We start from the raw sequence: 14,183 nt of genomic DNA, 5'->3' as shown, positions 1-14,183 counted from the left end.
GGCTTTTAATTAAACCATTCACATTTATTAATTTGAAATCTAATAATTGCTAAAAATGATTACAGATACAATTATATTTCTAGATACTATTTCACTACAAACATTTCAAGTATATTTAATTTTGATTAACAATTGACATACCATCAAATATTTAGAATGATAAGATATTTTAAAGGTAAAATATTCTGGAAAAAAACTCAAAATGCTTCCAATGGAATTTAACAAATCTGCTTATTATTATTATTATTATTATTATTATTATTATTATTATTATTATTATTATTATTATTATTATTATTATTATTATTATTTTCTTCACCTTTTACCTGTGTTTTAATGTCCCGGTGCAGGATCTTCCTATCATGAATGTGCTTCAGTCCCAAACAGATTTGTACAAACCAGTCCAAGACCTAATGGAAAGGTTAGCAAAGTACCATTTAGGTTTCACATTTAATTCAAGAACAATCAACTGTGAAAACATTAATAAGTGTCATTTTAGCAGTTACCCCACTTTCCTTCCCTGTACCCACATCCTCTCCCCTGGACTGGTCAAAATTTGAAAACTTGGCATTCTGGCTCCAACCTGCCTTCTTCCCATCCAGCCTCATGTAGGTTCCAAACTTAAAGAAGGTGGGAGTCTAAACATACAACTTAAAGTGTAACACTCATAAAACACTGGAGGAACTCAGCAAGTCAGGCAGCATCTTTGGAGGGGAATATTCTATGGAGATGACATTTCTGGGTGAGAGCCTTCTTGAGTATTTAGGACTCACTTTGGTTTGGAATGTTCTTGCTCACATCTATTGTTTGCATTATTTGTGTTTTTTCTCTTTATCTGCATATTGGGCATTGGTCTTTATTTTTTTTAATTTGGGTTTCTTGCTTTGTGGCTGCCTGTAAGCAAACAAATCTCAAGGTTGTATAATTTATGCATTTATTGATAATAAAAGTCATTTAAAACTTTGGAGATTTCCAGCATCTGCAGAATCTCATGTTTACAAATTAAAATTGTAACCCATTAGCCTTATTGATATGGAAGTACAACATTCACTTCAATCCAGCAGCAGAATCAAGGCAGCAAAGGCTGGCCTTGTAGAATGACATTCTCACAGCTGGCGAAGTTGCTGCCTCACCATGACCTAGGTCTGATTCTGACCTTATTTTCCAAAGTACTGCCTGGTTCTCTGCTTACCTCTCACATCCCAAAAGTTTGCATGTTGAGAGATTAATTGGCCACTATAAATTACCCTTGGTGTCTGTTGATAAAATCTGGGGAGTTGGCGGTAACATGGGGAAAATGAAATGGGTTAAGATATGATCAGTGTAAAAATGGATGTTTGGTGGTTGGTGCAGACTGGCAGCCAAAGGGTCTCTTTCTGTACTGTACCTATCCATGACACAATGAGAATATCGTCTGAGCTTGGCCTTCCACAATTGTCATGGAAAGCTGCCCACTTTATAAGTCTTCTTTCCACCTCCTGTGAGACTGATAACTAACAACTTTTGTTTTGATTGTCTGCTGACCTGCAGTCTGGTGTTAGATGAGGGCGTCGGCACATGTCAGATGTGGGTCATGGGTCTTTGATTAAATGGAAGTCTGCCTTGGAATCTGTAGGGTGTATAAGATATTTGGCTTTGCCTTGTTCTTCCAGTCTGCAAACCCAGCAGTCACCTTCCCTTTCAAATTAGTCTTGGCATCCTCCCTGTCACCTGAACAAGAGTGAAAATCAAAATACCACAGGCATCAAATAATGAAGTTCTGAAAATGATTCAGCATCAGTGCAGACTGAGGGAGAATTAATATTTCAAGTCCATAACCCTTCATCAGAATTGGAAGATACCTGAGGAGACTTGTTAGATAGTACATGCACAAGAGATGCGTGTGCAATTTTTGTTGCCCTGTTTCAGAAAGGATGTGGAGGCATTGGAAAGGATACAGAAGAGTTTGACTGGGATGCTGACTGGATTAGAAGGAGAAGGAGAGGTTGGACACACTTGGGTTATTTTCTCTGAAGCATTAGTGGCAGAGGGGAGATTGACTGAAGTTTATAAATTTATAAAAGGTATCAGTAGACAGTCAGAATCTTTCTCCCAGAGTAGATGTTACAAGACACACCCAGAGGCTCAGCCCTCAATCGTAAGCTCAGCAGAGATATGGTCAGGCATTTTGTTTTGTGCTCAATTCTCGTTCCAGTTTCATACCGTGTCTCTATCCTTGCCTCAGATACTCCAGCATTTGGGTCCAAACCATCCTTTATCAAGGTCTCTCATCACAGTATGATTGAGCCTAAATATGGATCCAGCAGGGTATCAATGTCTTTCATCTACAGTGGCCAGCCACAGTGAAAAGATTTCCAGACAGAGCCTGGAGATGCACAGCCTCCAGGCTGCCGTGCGTCAACTTCCACCAGAAGGAAGGCAGAGTCACTTGGATGAACCTGTCAGTCACTCTGTGGAGCCAATATATCCGGGTTCTTGCCATAGCTTCCTCACTCAATGCTCATTAGTGTTCCAACTCCAGCCGTCCCAGTTCCCTTCACAGCACAGAAAGGTGGCCTTCATGATCTCCCTCTAGACCGGGAGAGCCCCCCTGGGCCTCTGTGCATTGGCAGTGAAGGTCAGAGATTTGTTCAGACTCAGAGAAATTCATGGCCACTACGAGGAAGATGTTCCATCCCCAGTGGAGCCAGATGAAGGTGAAGACTGCCTGAAGAAGATCTGACAGGATGGATGGTCAGCGGCTATGCTATTGAGTTCCAGACTTTGGCCCAAGAGGGTGGTTGGAACAGGGAAGCCTTAGCCACTCTATACCACCACAGACTCCAGGACAAACTAAAGGATGCCATCACCTTAAGAGAGCCAGTAAGGGTTCTCATCGACCTGTCCATCCGCCTCGGTAATCGTCTGGCGAATCATAAGAGGGACTACATCATGAGGCCGAAGAGGGCTAACCCAAGCCTGGCCCCAACCCATCACGGTTCCACCCCCCTTGATCTCAGACCATGATCAGCCCCTCTCCTGCTCGGGGCTCAGTCAGCCCCACGCAGATCAGTTACACAAGGCTCTCCGCCGATGAGAGGTCCTGACGTCAGAATCGAGGCTAATGCTAATGCTAATACTGCAGGGAAGCCCGTCACCTGCGGGCCAAACATCCAAAGCTGCAGCCATCAGGACAACTGGTAAGACTGTCCTGTGCTGGGAGGACTGTGTCAGAAACAGCCTCCACTCCCAACCCTAAGGATTCAAGCGTCAGGCTGAAGTAATAACAGAAGACAGATCTCCTGGGGTAATAAGAGAGGACAGGTGAAGGCTTTGGAGGACTCTGGGGCAGCTGGTAATTACCTGGACTTGAGGACTTCCTGTTGACTCAATATATCACTGCAAGAGTTGAACCAGTCCATGTCCACAACTGTCTTGGATGGCCAACCACTAGGTTCCAGGCAGATTCAGCAACAGACTGTGGTGTTGCAGATGAAGATAGGCTATCATGTGGAAGACACTAGTTTCTATATTGTTGACGCTCCTCTCATACCCCTGATCCTCGGGCACTGTTGGCTTCCCAGCATAACCCATCTGTGGACTGGAGGGAGGGGAGAATCATTGCTTGGTCCAGCTAACAGGGTATGTTTGCAGTGTGGTGTTTCAGCACCCAGACTCTCCCAAGACCAACTTCCAGCAAGGGGACAGACTTTAGTGCGAGGTAACCCGAAGTCTAAGGGATCCAACCACCAGGTCCCAAATAAAGGAAAGACTCCTAAATGTAAACCCTTGGAGCCTGCTTCTGGGGGCACAAGGACCATCTCTATCACCTTGTTGCCATTGCCTAAGGATACAACAGGGTCCAGTGAACCTAGGGAGGAGACTCGGAGGTCAGTCAAACCAGCCCTGCCACCTAAGAAGCCTCAGGAGTCATCCACGAAGGAAGGTTCAGAAGAACTTGCAACACCCAGTCTGATCGAAGTTCCTTCCGTATACAAGGACTTGGAAAAGGTCTTCAGAAAGGGAAAGCTTTGACTCTTCCACCACACTGACCCTACGACTGTGCTATAGATCTTCTGCCAGTTTCTTGTCCTCCATGGAGGCCGATTATATGTGCTCTCAGATCCAGAGAGAAGCGCAATGTAAGAGAATATAAAGGAGAGTCTTGCTGTGGGATTCATTTGGTCCTCCACCTCATGAGCTGCCGCAGGCTTCTTCTTCGTACAAAAGAAGGACAGGACCCTGCAGTCATGCATTGACTATAAAGGATTAAACCACATAACAGCCAAGAATCGTTACCCCCTTTCAACTCGTGAATACTCCCTGAAATGATTCTCCAAGGGGCAAGGGTATTTACTAGATTAGGCCTGCAGGGTGCATGCAATCTGGTCCATATAAAGGAAGGTGATGAGTGGAAGAATGCTTTCAATACATCGACAGGGCACTATGAGTACCTGGTAATCCCATCCAGCAGATTTCAGGCCTTTATAAACAACGTGCTCCAGGATACTCTCCATAAGTACGCCATTGTCTACTTCGATGATATCCTAATTTTCTCAAAGTCCACAGAGAAGTATGTCACTTACATCAGGGATATTTTAAAGAGACTTCTAGACCATGGACTTTACGTCAAGCGAGAGAAGTCTGAATTTCACATGATGACCATTTCATTCGTGGATTTCATCATCTCCCATGCAATCTCAAGATGGACCCTACCAAAACCCAAGCAGTCAGAGATTGGTCACAACCATCCAATGTCAAACAAGTCCAATGATTCCTGGGGTTTGTTAACGTTTACCGGAAGTTCATCAGGAACTCCAGCTCAGTGGCAGCTCCACTGCGGACTCTGAGAAAACCACGGGCTCCTTTATCTGGACTACTGAAGCAGAGGCTGCTTTCGCAGAGCTCAAGCAACGGTTCACACAGGCTCCCATCCTGGTTTCACCTAACCGGATCTTCCCTTCATTGTGGAGGTGGACGCTTCGGACATCAGATTGGGTCCAACGTTGTCTCAACGGCCGCCTTCAGCCAATTACCTCAACCTGTGCGCATTCTACTCCAGGTGGCTATGCCCAGCAGAGAGAATCTACGACATCGGGAATTGGGAGCCTCGAGCAGTTAAGTTGGCATTAGAGGAATGGCATCACTGGCTTGAGGGGGCCACGAACTCATCTATTGCTTGGACAGACCACAAGAACCCAGCTTATATTCAGAAGGCCAAGCATCTGAGTTCCAGGCAGGCCAGGTGGTCTATTTCCTTTAACCGTTTTAACTTTGTCCTGACATATCAATCGGAGTCAAAGAATCAAAAACCAGATGCATTGTCTCATTATTTGAATGAACCCAAAGGAGAGAATCAGCTTGCCACTATTTTGCCCCAAGCTAAGTTGATAGCGCCAATCAGTTGAGTATTCACATGGCCCCAGTACAAGGGAAGACTTCTAAGGATGGTCCTCCATGTTGACTGCTTGTCCCAAGCTGCATCAGGTCACAGATACTTCAGTGTGGACATTAATCAAGAATGACTGCTCACCCAGGGATTCCCAGGATGCTCGAGTTCATCAAGACAAGGTATTGGTGGCATGGAATGTCAAACAAGGCTCGATAATATGAACAGGCATCTGAGGTGTGCGCTCAGAACAAGGAGCCACATACCCATCCTCAAGGGTTCCTCCATCCTCTACCAGTTCTATACAGACCATGGGCGCACATCTCCATGGACTTTGTCACAGATCTTCTGCCTTCCAAGCGGAAGACCATCATCATGGCAATTACCGAACAGTATTCAAAAGGCCTGCAAATTCATTGCCTTGGACAATGCCACCATCTGCAGTGGAGATGGCCAAAATTGTCCTGGACCAGGTTTTCAGAATCCATGGATTTCCAGTAGGCATTGTCATGGATCACGGTCCATAATTCATATCCTGTTTCTGGAGGGTATTCTGTAAACTGATTGGGGGCAACAGCATGTCTCTCCCTGGGTTTCGCCCACAAGTCCAACGGCCAAACAGAGAGGGTCAACCAAGGTTTGGAACAAACCCTAAGATGCCTGGCCTCAGGAAGACCTGAGGAAAGGTACAATCATCTGATGTGGGTAGAGGTCACCCTCAACACTTGACAGCATTCAGCACACGGTCGAGTGCCAACTTGGGTATTCTCTGCCACTCTTCCCTGAACAAAAGGCCAAGGTTGGGGCTCCTGTGGCTGAAGATCTTGTGCAACACTGCAAGCAGAAATGGACCAGGGCAAGGCAGATTTTGCTGGACTCTATCTGGAGGGTGGAGACCAAGGCTAATCGAAGAAGAAGACAGGAACCCGCCTTGTAACCTGGACTAACAGGTCTGGTGGTCCACTCAGGATTTGCCTCTCGGGGTGGAGTCTAGAAAGTTGGCGCCTAAGTTCATTGGACCCTTTAAGGTCCTCAAGAAAGTAAACCCAGTGGCTTACATCTTGCAGCTCCCCAAGACCCTGAAGATCAATCCCACTTTCCACATCTCCAAATCAAAACCTGCCAGAATCAGTCCCTTAGCCCCACCACCACCAGGTTTATCAATGGGGAATGTGGTCTTCATGGTGAGCAGAAATTTGGACTCATGAACTGTTCAGGATATTCAGAAATACCTTATGGACTGGGAGGGATTTGGACCCAAGGAAAGGTGCTGGATGCCTGAAAAGGACATCTTGGATCCGGTTCTCATCCATTACTACCATCAGCATCTCTCCAGGCAGTCGGCCTTAGGGGAGGGCGTCCTGGTAAGACAAGCACCCAACCATGCCAGCTTCCAGGGCTTAGAAGCTCAAACTTCCCAGAGTAACTGACGCAGCACCTTTAAGGGTTCAGGACATTCCCGTTAAATGGCAATCATGTTTTGCTGCCAATTTCAGTATTTATGGAGCACCTGAAATGAGGTTCAATGCTCAATCATAAGCTCAACTAGAGATATTGTCTAGTGTATTGTTTTATGCTCTTTTCTTGTTCCAGTTTCATAACGTGTCCTGATCCTTGACTCAGATGCTCCAGCATTTGGGACCTCACCATCCTTCATCAAGCATTTTGTGTGTGTTGCTTGGATTTCCAGCATCTGCAGTTTTCTCTTGTTTGAGAATAGTTGTGTTTGCTTTTAGATAGACACATGAATATGGAGAGAATGGAGAATTAAGCTATTTCTTTTACTTCTTCTTTCAATTATGATACTGCTTCTATTGGAAACTGCAATTTACATGTTGATGGTGTTTTCAGGCTGATTCAGCAATCTGGCGCTTTGCTGTCTCTGAGGGAGTTCTGAAAGAGTGTTCAGCCAAGGGCAAGAAGCCTGGAGATAGGGTGCAACCCCTTGATCGACTTCATTTCTTGATGATTAAAGTAGCGAGCAAGATTGAAATCAACAGGGATGATAGTGGTAGACAAGCGGGTATTTAGCGTCATCTGCTTTTATTTGACCAGTCCCTCTCTCCCTCTTGCTCACTGCCCCTGAATGAAGGTGACTGTGGTTGACCAGTCCCTCTCTCCCTCTTGCTCACTGCCCCTGCATGAAGGTGACTGTGGTTGACCAGTTTCCCTCTCCCTATTGCTCACTGCTCCTGAATGAACCTGTGGTTGACCAGTCTCTCTCTCCCTATTGCTCACTGCTCCTGAATGAACCTGTGGTTGACCAGTCCCTCTCTCCCTCTTGCTCGCTGCCCCTGAATGAACCTGTGGTTGACCAGTCCCTCTCTCCCTCTTGCTCACTGCTCCTGAGTGAACCTGTGGTTGACCGGTCCCTCTCTCCCTATTGCTCACTGCTCCTGAGTGAACCTGTGGTTGACCGGTCCCTCTCTCCCTCTTGCTCGCTGCCCCTGAATGAAGGTGCCTGTGGTTGACCAGTCCCTCTCTCCCTCTTGCTTGCTGCCCCTGAATGAAGGTGCCTGTGGTTGACCAGTCTCTCTCTCTCCAACCTGCTAGACGCTGCTGGAGGATGGTGCCAGAATCTTGGGTCTTGGGTAAGGTTTAGTAAATGCAATTTGTGAATTGGACTCTATAGTTCATGCGATGACATGTTTCTGGTTTTGATAACTCCTGTTTTCATTGCCATTTTATGTGATTTTGCTCAGGGCAGACTGGCTCTGTGGCCTGCAGTCAACGAACAACACAGTGCTGCATTGAACTGGACTCAACTAAACGGAACATTTCTAGACTGTTTCGATTATGTTGTGGTTTGATGGTTCATATTCTGTGTTTTTTTGCTCGCTTTTGCCGTTTGCGTTATTCGTTCCTCTTTTGCATGTTGGGTGTTTGGTGGGTTCCATGGTGTTTCTTTGTTTCATGGCTGTCTGTGGGAAGACAGATCTCGGGGTTGTGTACTGCATTCATACTTTGGTAATAAATGTACTTTGAATCTTGAATTTGGAATGTGCATGGAGAAGGGATGAGTTTAATTTGGCACTGTTTTCAGCACAGACATACTGAGCTGAGCATCCTGTTCCTGTGCTGTACTATTCCATGCCCTATTTAAACCTAGTGGATCCAGGATTTCTTCCCGTGCCCCACATCCTACTGCATGCCTCATGTCTACCCACCAAATCAAGAGCAGATTTAGACCCTACCTGGTCCTCTTCAAACCAAACACCTTGTTGCATATTGACTCTGTGCATCAGGTCACCACCATCACAGTACTCCATTACTATGTATAGGTTTTGTCTCTCTGCAAATGAGATACAAATTATTCCTTTTATGAATTACATCCATGGCTTTTAAAGGGAGATTTATTTAACTAACATTATCCATATGGCTTTAAATGAAATTTAAGAAAGCAGTCAAGAAGAAAAATTATTCGACCAACAAACAACAGATTGTGGTAATTAATTTTAATTTTAGGCTGTGCTTAAACAAGTAGGAGCCAGGATAAGTCAAAAACTCAACTGTGCAGACTTTCACTAAAGCCACGGCATCAATATATTTTGGTAGGAAGTGACGACTGGAGTCCAGATCATGGGAAGCTCAGAGGGTTTTTGTAGATTCTGGAATGGGGTTCTGGATGCCATTTATGGGAATCTGGACCACGGGAGACCTAAACATTCCGTGGATTGATCAAGACAACAATCACAGCTGGCCCACAGAGGAAGTTACTTTATCGTTCATATAAAATACAAATGCGTGAGGGTCTCTCCAGCTTCTGAAGCACAGCACCTATAAAATTGGACTCTAAACACAAATATATGTTCAAGTCCATTAACACAAAATATAGTCATACAGTTTTAATGCAATCTTTTTTCATACTTAAAGGACTGGGGTCAGCTCTTTATCCTAACATATTGTTTTGCAAAGGAGGAAGGAGAAGGAGGGTTGGTGCCAAACATCAATTCAGTCAAGATATTTTAGCCGAGCAGGACACTTGCTGTGAAATAGAAGCAATGGGGCGATGTATCACAAATGGTTGGTTGTCTTTACCCACATGATGGAAATCAGTATTTTAAAGCACCAGTTAACTGAAAATATACTACAGTCATCTGAAAAGAAAGAAAAAAAGAGACCTTCAAATGAATCCAGAAGTGTAACAATGTTAGGATGCTTCATTTTTTCCATAAGCACCACTTCTTTAAAAGAAGCTTCTCTTTCTTTCTGGCGCATCTGGGAGTAAAAATATATAACATTTTTAATTTACAAAAACAGAAAATCATGCAAGTACTCAGCAACTCAGATGGACAGAGGAAAAGAGTTAATTTTTCAGGTCACTAACCTCCTACTGAAGATGCTGGAAAACCTTCAGGACATATTTTTATAGTCCTGGTAGGTCAAATACAGAATATAATATAGTATTAATGGTAAGACTCTTGGCAGTGTGGAGGATCAGAGGGATCTTGGGGTCTGAGTCCATAGAACACTCAAGGCTGCTGCGCAGGTTGACTCTGTGATTAAGAAGGCTTTTTCCCAGGGTTGGAATGGCTAGCACGAGAGGGCATGGTTTTAAGGTGCTTGGAAGTAGAGAGGAAATATCAAGGGTAATTTTTTTATGCAGAGAGTGGTGAGTGCGTGGAATGGGCTGCAGGCAACGGTGGTGGAGGCAGATATGATAGGGTCTTTTAAGAGACTCCTGGATGGGTACATGGAGCTCAGAAAAATAGAGGGCTATGGGTAACCCCAGGTAATTTCTAAGGTAAGGACATGTTCAGCACAGCTTTGTGGACCGAAGGGCCTGTATCGTGCAGTAGGTTTTCTATGTTTCTATGAAAAGAGGACTGGGCAGAGAGCGGGTGCAGGACATTTTGATCTAGGACTGTGAGAGTGCCATTTCTGCTGTACACAACACCCAAAGCTTCATGCGTAGTATAACAGGAAATTCCCAGCTCTTCGCATGCCCGTAGGCATTTCATCCATGATCACCCATAATAGCAGTAAATCTAAAAAGGGTGGAGGAGAACCAGAAGCAAGGGGAGTGTGGTGGGTTGGTAGGCGAGGGCTAAACAGAACACCACGGAGTGGGGGGGGGGGGGCAGGTTCCTATTGGTGATGGTAATGGTCATAGAGAAGTTTCATGATGCAGGAAAGAAGATAAGGTTAGGCAAAGACTAGGAGATAGTCAGAAAGAATGGGGAGAAGACCAGAAAGCAGAAATGAAGACCAGAGAGATTGTTCAAAAGATCATAGAGAACCACTTTAATATGTTTCACCAGTTAGGTAATTATTACAAATGCAAACCACATATAATCTGTATAATTTTTGCCTTATTGGCAGGAAACAACTGGTTTCTTTCATTAAATGTCTTACATTTAAACATATTTTCAGTCGAGAGTAGATTTATTTTGGACGTCACCCTCACCTTTGCCATTTTGATCTGTTTTATCACAACCTGTGTGCTGTCACCTTTGGCTTTAACCAAGAAAGCTTTTCCAAACGCTCCTTCACCAATCTGCCTGATAACATCATATTTATCCATTGTGGTCGATCATCTGTAAGAAACCTAAAGCAAAATATACATCTTTTAATTGCAAATCTGAAGATCATTTATACGCAGACACAAGATACAGAAGATACTGGAATCTGAACAAACACCAAAAACTCTGTTGGAGGAACCAAACAGGTTGAGCATCATCAATGGTGGGAAAGGACTTGTACTTGTTTCACGTCGAAACCCTGCCTCAGGACTGAAAATGGAGAGGGAAGGTAGCCAGTCTAAAGAAGGGACAGGCAGAGGTGAAACAGGGGCCAGCAGGGACTGGTGGACTGAGGAAGGCTGAAGAAGGACTGGAAGTGAATCAGAAAGGAAGGTTGCGGGGGGTGGTTCAGGGGGTAATAATGAGCAGACCAGGAAGTCATGGGGGGGCAGTCCCTGCAGAAAGGAGTAGGCACAGAAGATATAGGTAGCAGTGGGTTTCAGAGCAACTGGCACCCTCACACTAACCACATCTCCTCCACACCAATATCCTTCCTTCCTTCTTCTACAGGAACCATTTCCTCTGTGACTGTTTGATCTGCTCATCCATTTCTACCCACCACTCCATGAGCCCAGGCACTTCTCCCTACCCCACAGGAGGTGCAATATTTGTTTTGGCAGCTCCTTCCTAACATAGGGACCTAAACAGGCCTTCCAGCTGATGCATGGGCTTCCTCCAACTTGTCTACTGCACTCTTCTACATCTCAGATTCTTCAACTGGTTCTCCATTTAGAAAATGTTCTACACTTCTATTCCTCCCACCAAATGCATGACCATACACTTCCCGGCACTGTATTTATCTGGCGCTTCTTTGCCCATTCTGCTAATTTGTCCAAGTCCTTCTGCAGCCTCCCTGTTTCCTCAACACTACCTGCTCTACCACCTACCTTCATATCATCTGCAAACTTGACCACAAAGTCATCAATTCCATCATCCAAATCATTGACATACAATGTAAAAAGAAGCGGTCCCAACACTGACACCTGTGGAACACCACTATGCATAAGCAGCCAATCAGAAAAGGCTCCCTTTATGTTGACTCTTTGCCTTCTGCCAATCAGCCACTGCTCTATCCATGCTAGTACCTCTCCTGTAATACCATGGGATCTTATTTTGCTAAGCAGGCTGTGGTGAACTAGATATACCTGTCTGACTGCTCCTGTGGCTCCTCCCACAGACCCTGCTGACTGCTCCTGTGGCTCCTCCCACAGACCCCTGTATAAAGGCGACTGTGGGCTGCTGCTCTCCCTCATTTTCCCTAGGATGTAATGCTGTTTATTCTTCCAGTCAATAAAAGCCGATATCTCGCTTCCTAAGTCTCAGCGTGAGTTATTGATGGTGCATCACAGGCTCATGTGTGGGACCTTGTTAACAGCCTTCAGAAAGTACACAACATCTTTTGCCTATTCTGCTTGGTGTTTCCTCAAAGAGTTCATACAGATCTATCACACAAATTCTTCCCTTAAGGAAAGCATGCTGACATTGGCCGATTTTGCTATGCGCCTCCAAATACCCCAAAACCTCATCCTTAATAATTGACTCCAACATCTTCCGAATCACTGAGGTCAAGCTAACTGGCCTATAGTTTCCTTTCTTCTGCCTCTCTCCCTTCTTGAAGAGTGGTGTAATATTTACAATTTTCTGGTCCTCTGGAACCATTCCAGAATCTAGTAATTATTGAAAGATCATTACTAATGCCTCCACAATCTCTTCAGCCACCTCTTTCAGAACCCTGGGGTGTGATCCATCTGGTCCAGGTGAATTACCTACCTTCAGACCTTTCAGCTTCCCAAACACCTTCTCCATAGTAATAGCAACAGCACTCACTTCTGCCCCCTGACACTCCTGAACTTCTGGCATACGGCTAGTATCTTCCACAGTGAAGACATGCAAAATACTTATTTGGTACATTTGCCGTTTCCTTGTCCCCCATTACTACCTCTCCAATGTGATTTTCTAGTGGTCTGATATCTTTTACTTTTTATTTATCTGGGAAAAAATTTTTGGTATCCCCTTTGATATTATTGGCTATCTTACTTCCATATTTCATCTTTTCCCTCATGGCTTTTTAGTTGCCTTCTGATAAAAGCTTCCCAATCCTCTAACTTCTCACTAATCTTGCTCTATTAAACCCCCTCTCTATCCTGCACCTTCCGAATTTGCATTTACAAATTCCCCTTCTTGGGGTCCAGCACCTACCTGATTTTCCCAATCTGCCTGCATATTGAAATCCCCCATGACTATCGTAACATTGCCCTTTTGACATGCATTTTCTAGCTCCCATTTTGTAGCCCACATCCTGACTACTGATTGGAGACCTGTATATAACTCCCACCAGGGGCTTTTTATGCTTGAAGTTCTTTAATTCTACTCACAATGATTGTACATCTTGTGAGTCTATGTCACCTCTTTCAAAGTTTTGGTTTTGTTTTTACCAGCAAAGCCATGCCACCCTCCTCTGCCTACCTGCCTGTCCTTTCAATACAATGTAAATAATAAAAGGGTACATGGATGGGAGGGGTATGGAGGGCTATGGTCCAGGTGCGGGTTGATGGTACGAGGGATATTAATGGTTCAGCATGGAGCAGATGGACCGTTTCTGTGCTGTAGTGTTCTGCGACCCTATAAGACTCTACATAGGGGCTACTTTATTAGATACACCTGTACTCCTGCTTGTTAATGCAAATGCCTGATCAGTCAATCATGTGGCAGCAACTCAACACATAAAAGCATGTAGACAAGGTCAAGGGGTTCTGTTTTTGTTCAGATCAAACATCAGAATGGAGAAGAAATGTGGCTTTGAGCATGGAATGATTGTTGGTGCCGGATGAGGTGGTTTCAGTATCTCAGAAACTGCTGATTTCCTGGGAACAGTCTCCAGAATTTACTGACAATGGTACGGAAACAAAAAAAAAAAAATCCGCTGGGTGGCAGTTCTGTGGGCTAAAATGCCTTGTAAATGAGAGAGGTCAGAGGAGAATGACCAGACTGGTTCAAGCTGGCAAATGGGCAACAGTAAGTCAAATAACCACAGGTTACAACAGTGGTGAGCAAAGGAGCATCTCTGAAGCAACACACCTTGAGGTGGAAGGGCTAGAGCAGCAGAAAACCAGACTGTCTTCCAGTCCTGTACCTAATAAAGTGGCCACTGAGTGTATTTAAGTATAACCCATGAAGCAGATCCAATTTTGGCAATGCACTATGGACTAACACTATTAAAATATAAAGCCCAGAATAATAGTACCTTTTCATTGAAACAAGCAGAACTGACCATGGCCAATCCACTCATTTTA

General features: G+C 44.6%; 1 protein-coding gene across 6 annotated transcripts in view; it reads right to left on the bottom strand.

The window, feature by feature from the left end:
* The window catches only part of LOC140726946 (serine/threonine-protein kinase Nek5-like), a 47,541-nt gene that overhangs the window by 28,678 nt on the left and 4,680 nt on the right, over positions 1-14,183 (bottom strand). For 5 of the 6 annotated variants that reach the window (XM_073043984.1, XM_073043987.1, XM_073043986.1 and 2 more), the window contains exons 2-5: positions 10,776-10,916; positions 9,490-9,586; positions 8,563-8,660; positions 327-410 (exon numbers count right to left, since the gene is read on the bottom strand). In XM_073043984.1, the coding sequence (XP_072900085.1) occupies positions 327-410; positions 8,563-8,660; positions 9,490-9,586; positions 10,776-10,892 (396 nt within the window). In that variant the 5' untranslated portion in view covers positions 10,893-10,916. Of the gene's footprint in view, positions 1-319; positions 413-8,562; positions 8,661-9,489; positions 9,587-10,775; positions 10,917-14,183 lie in introns of those variants that run through there. The other variant, XM_073043990.1, reaches the window with a different exon arrangement.

The sequence above is a fragment of the Hemitrygon akajei genome, chromosome 4 (assembly GCF_048418815.1).
Source record: "Hemitrygon akajei chromosome 4, sHemAka1.3, whole genome shotgun sequence".
Lineage (NCBI taxonomy): Eukaryota > Metazoa > Chordata > Chondrichthyes > Myliobatiformes > Dasyatidae > Hemitrygon > Hemitrygon akajei.
This window is presented reverse-complemented; position numbering and strand designations above follow the sequence as displayed.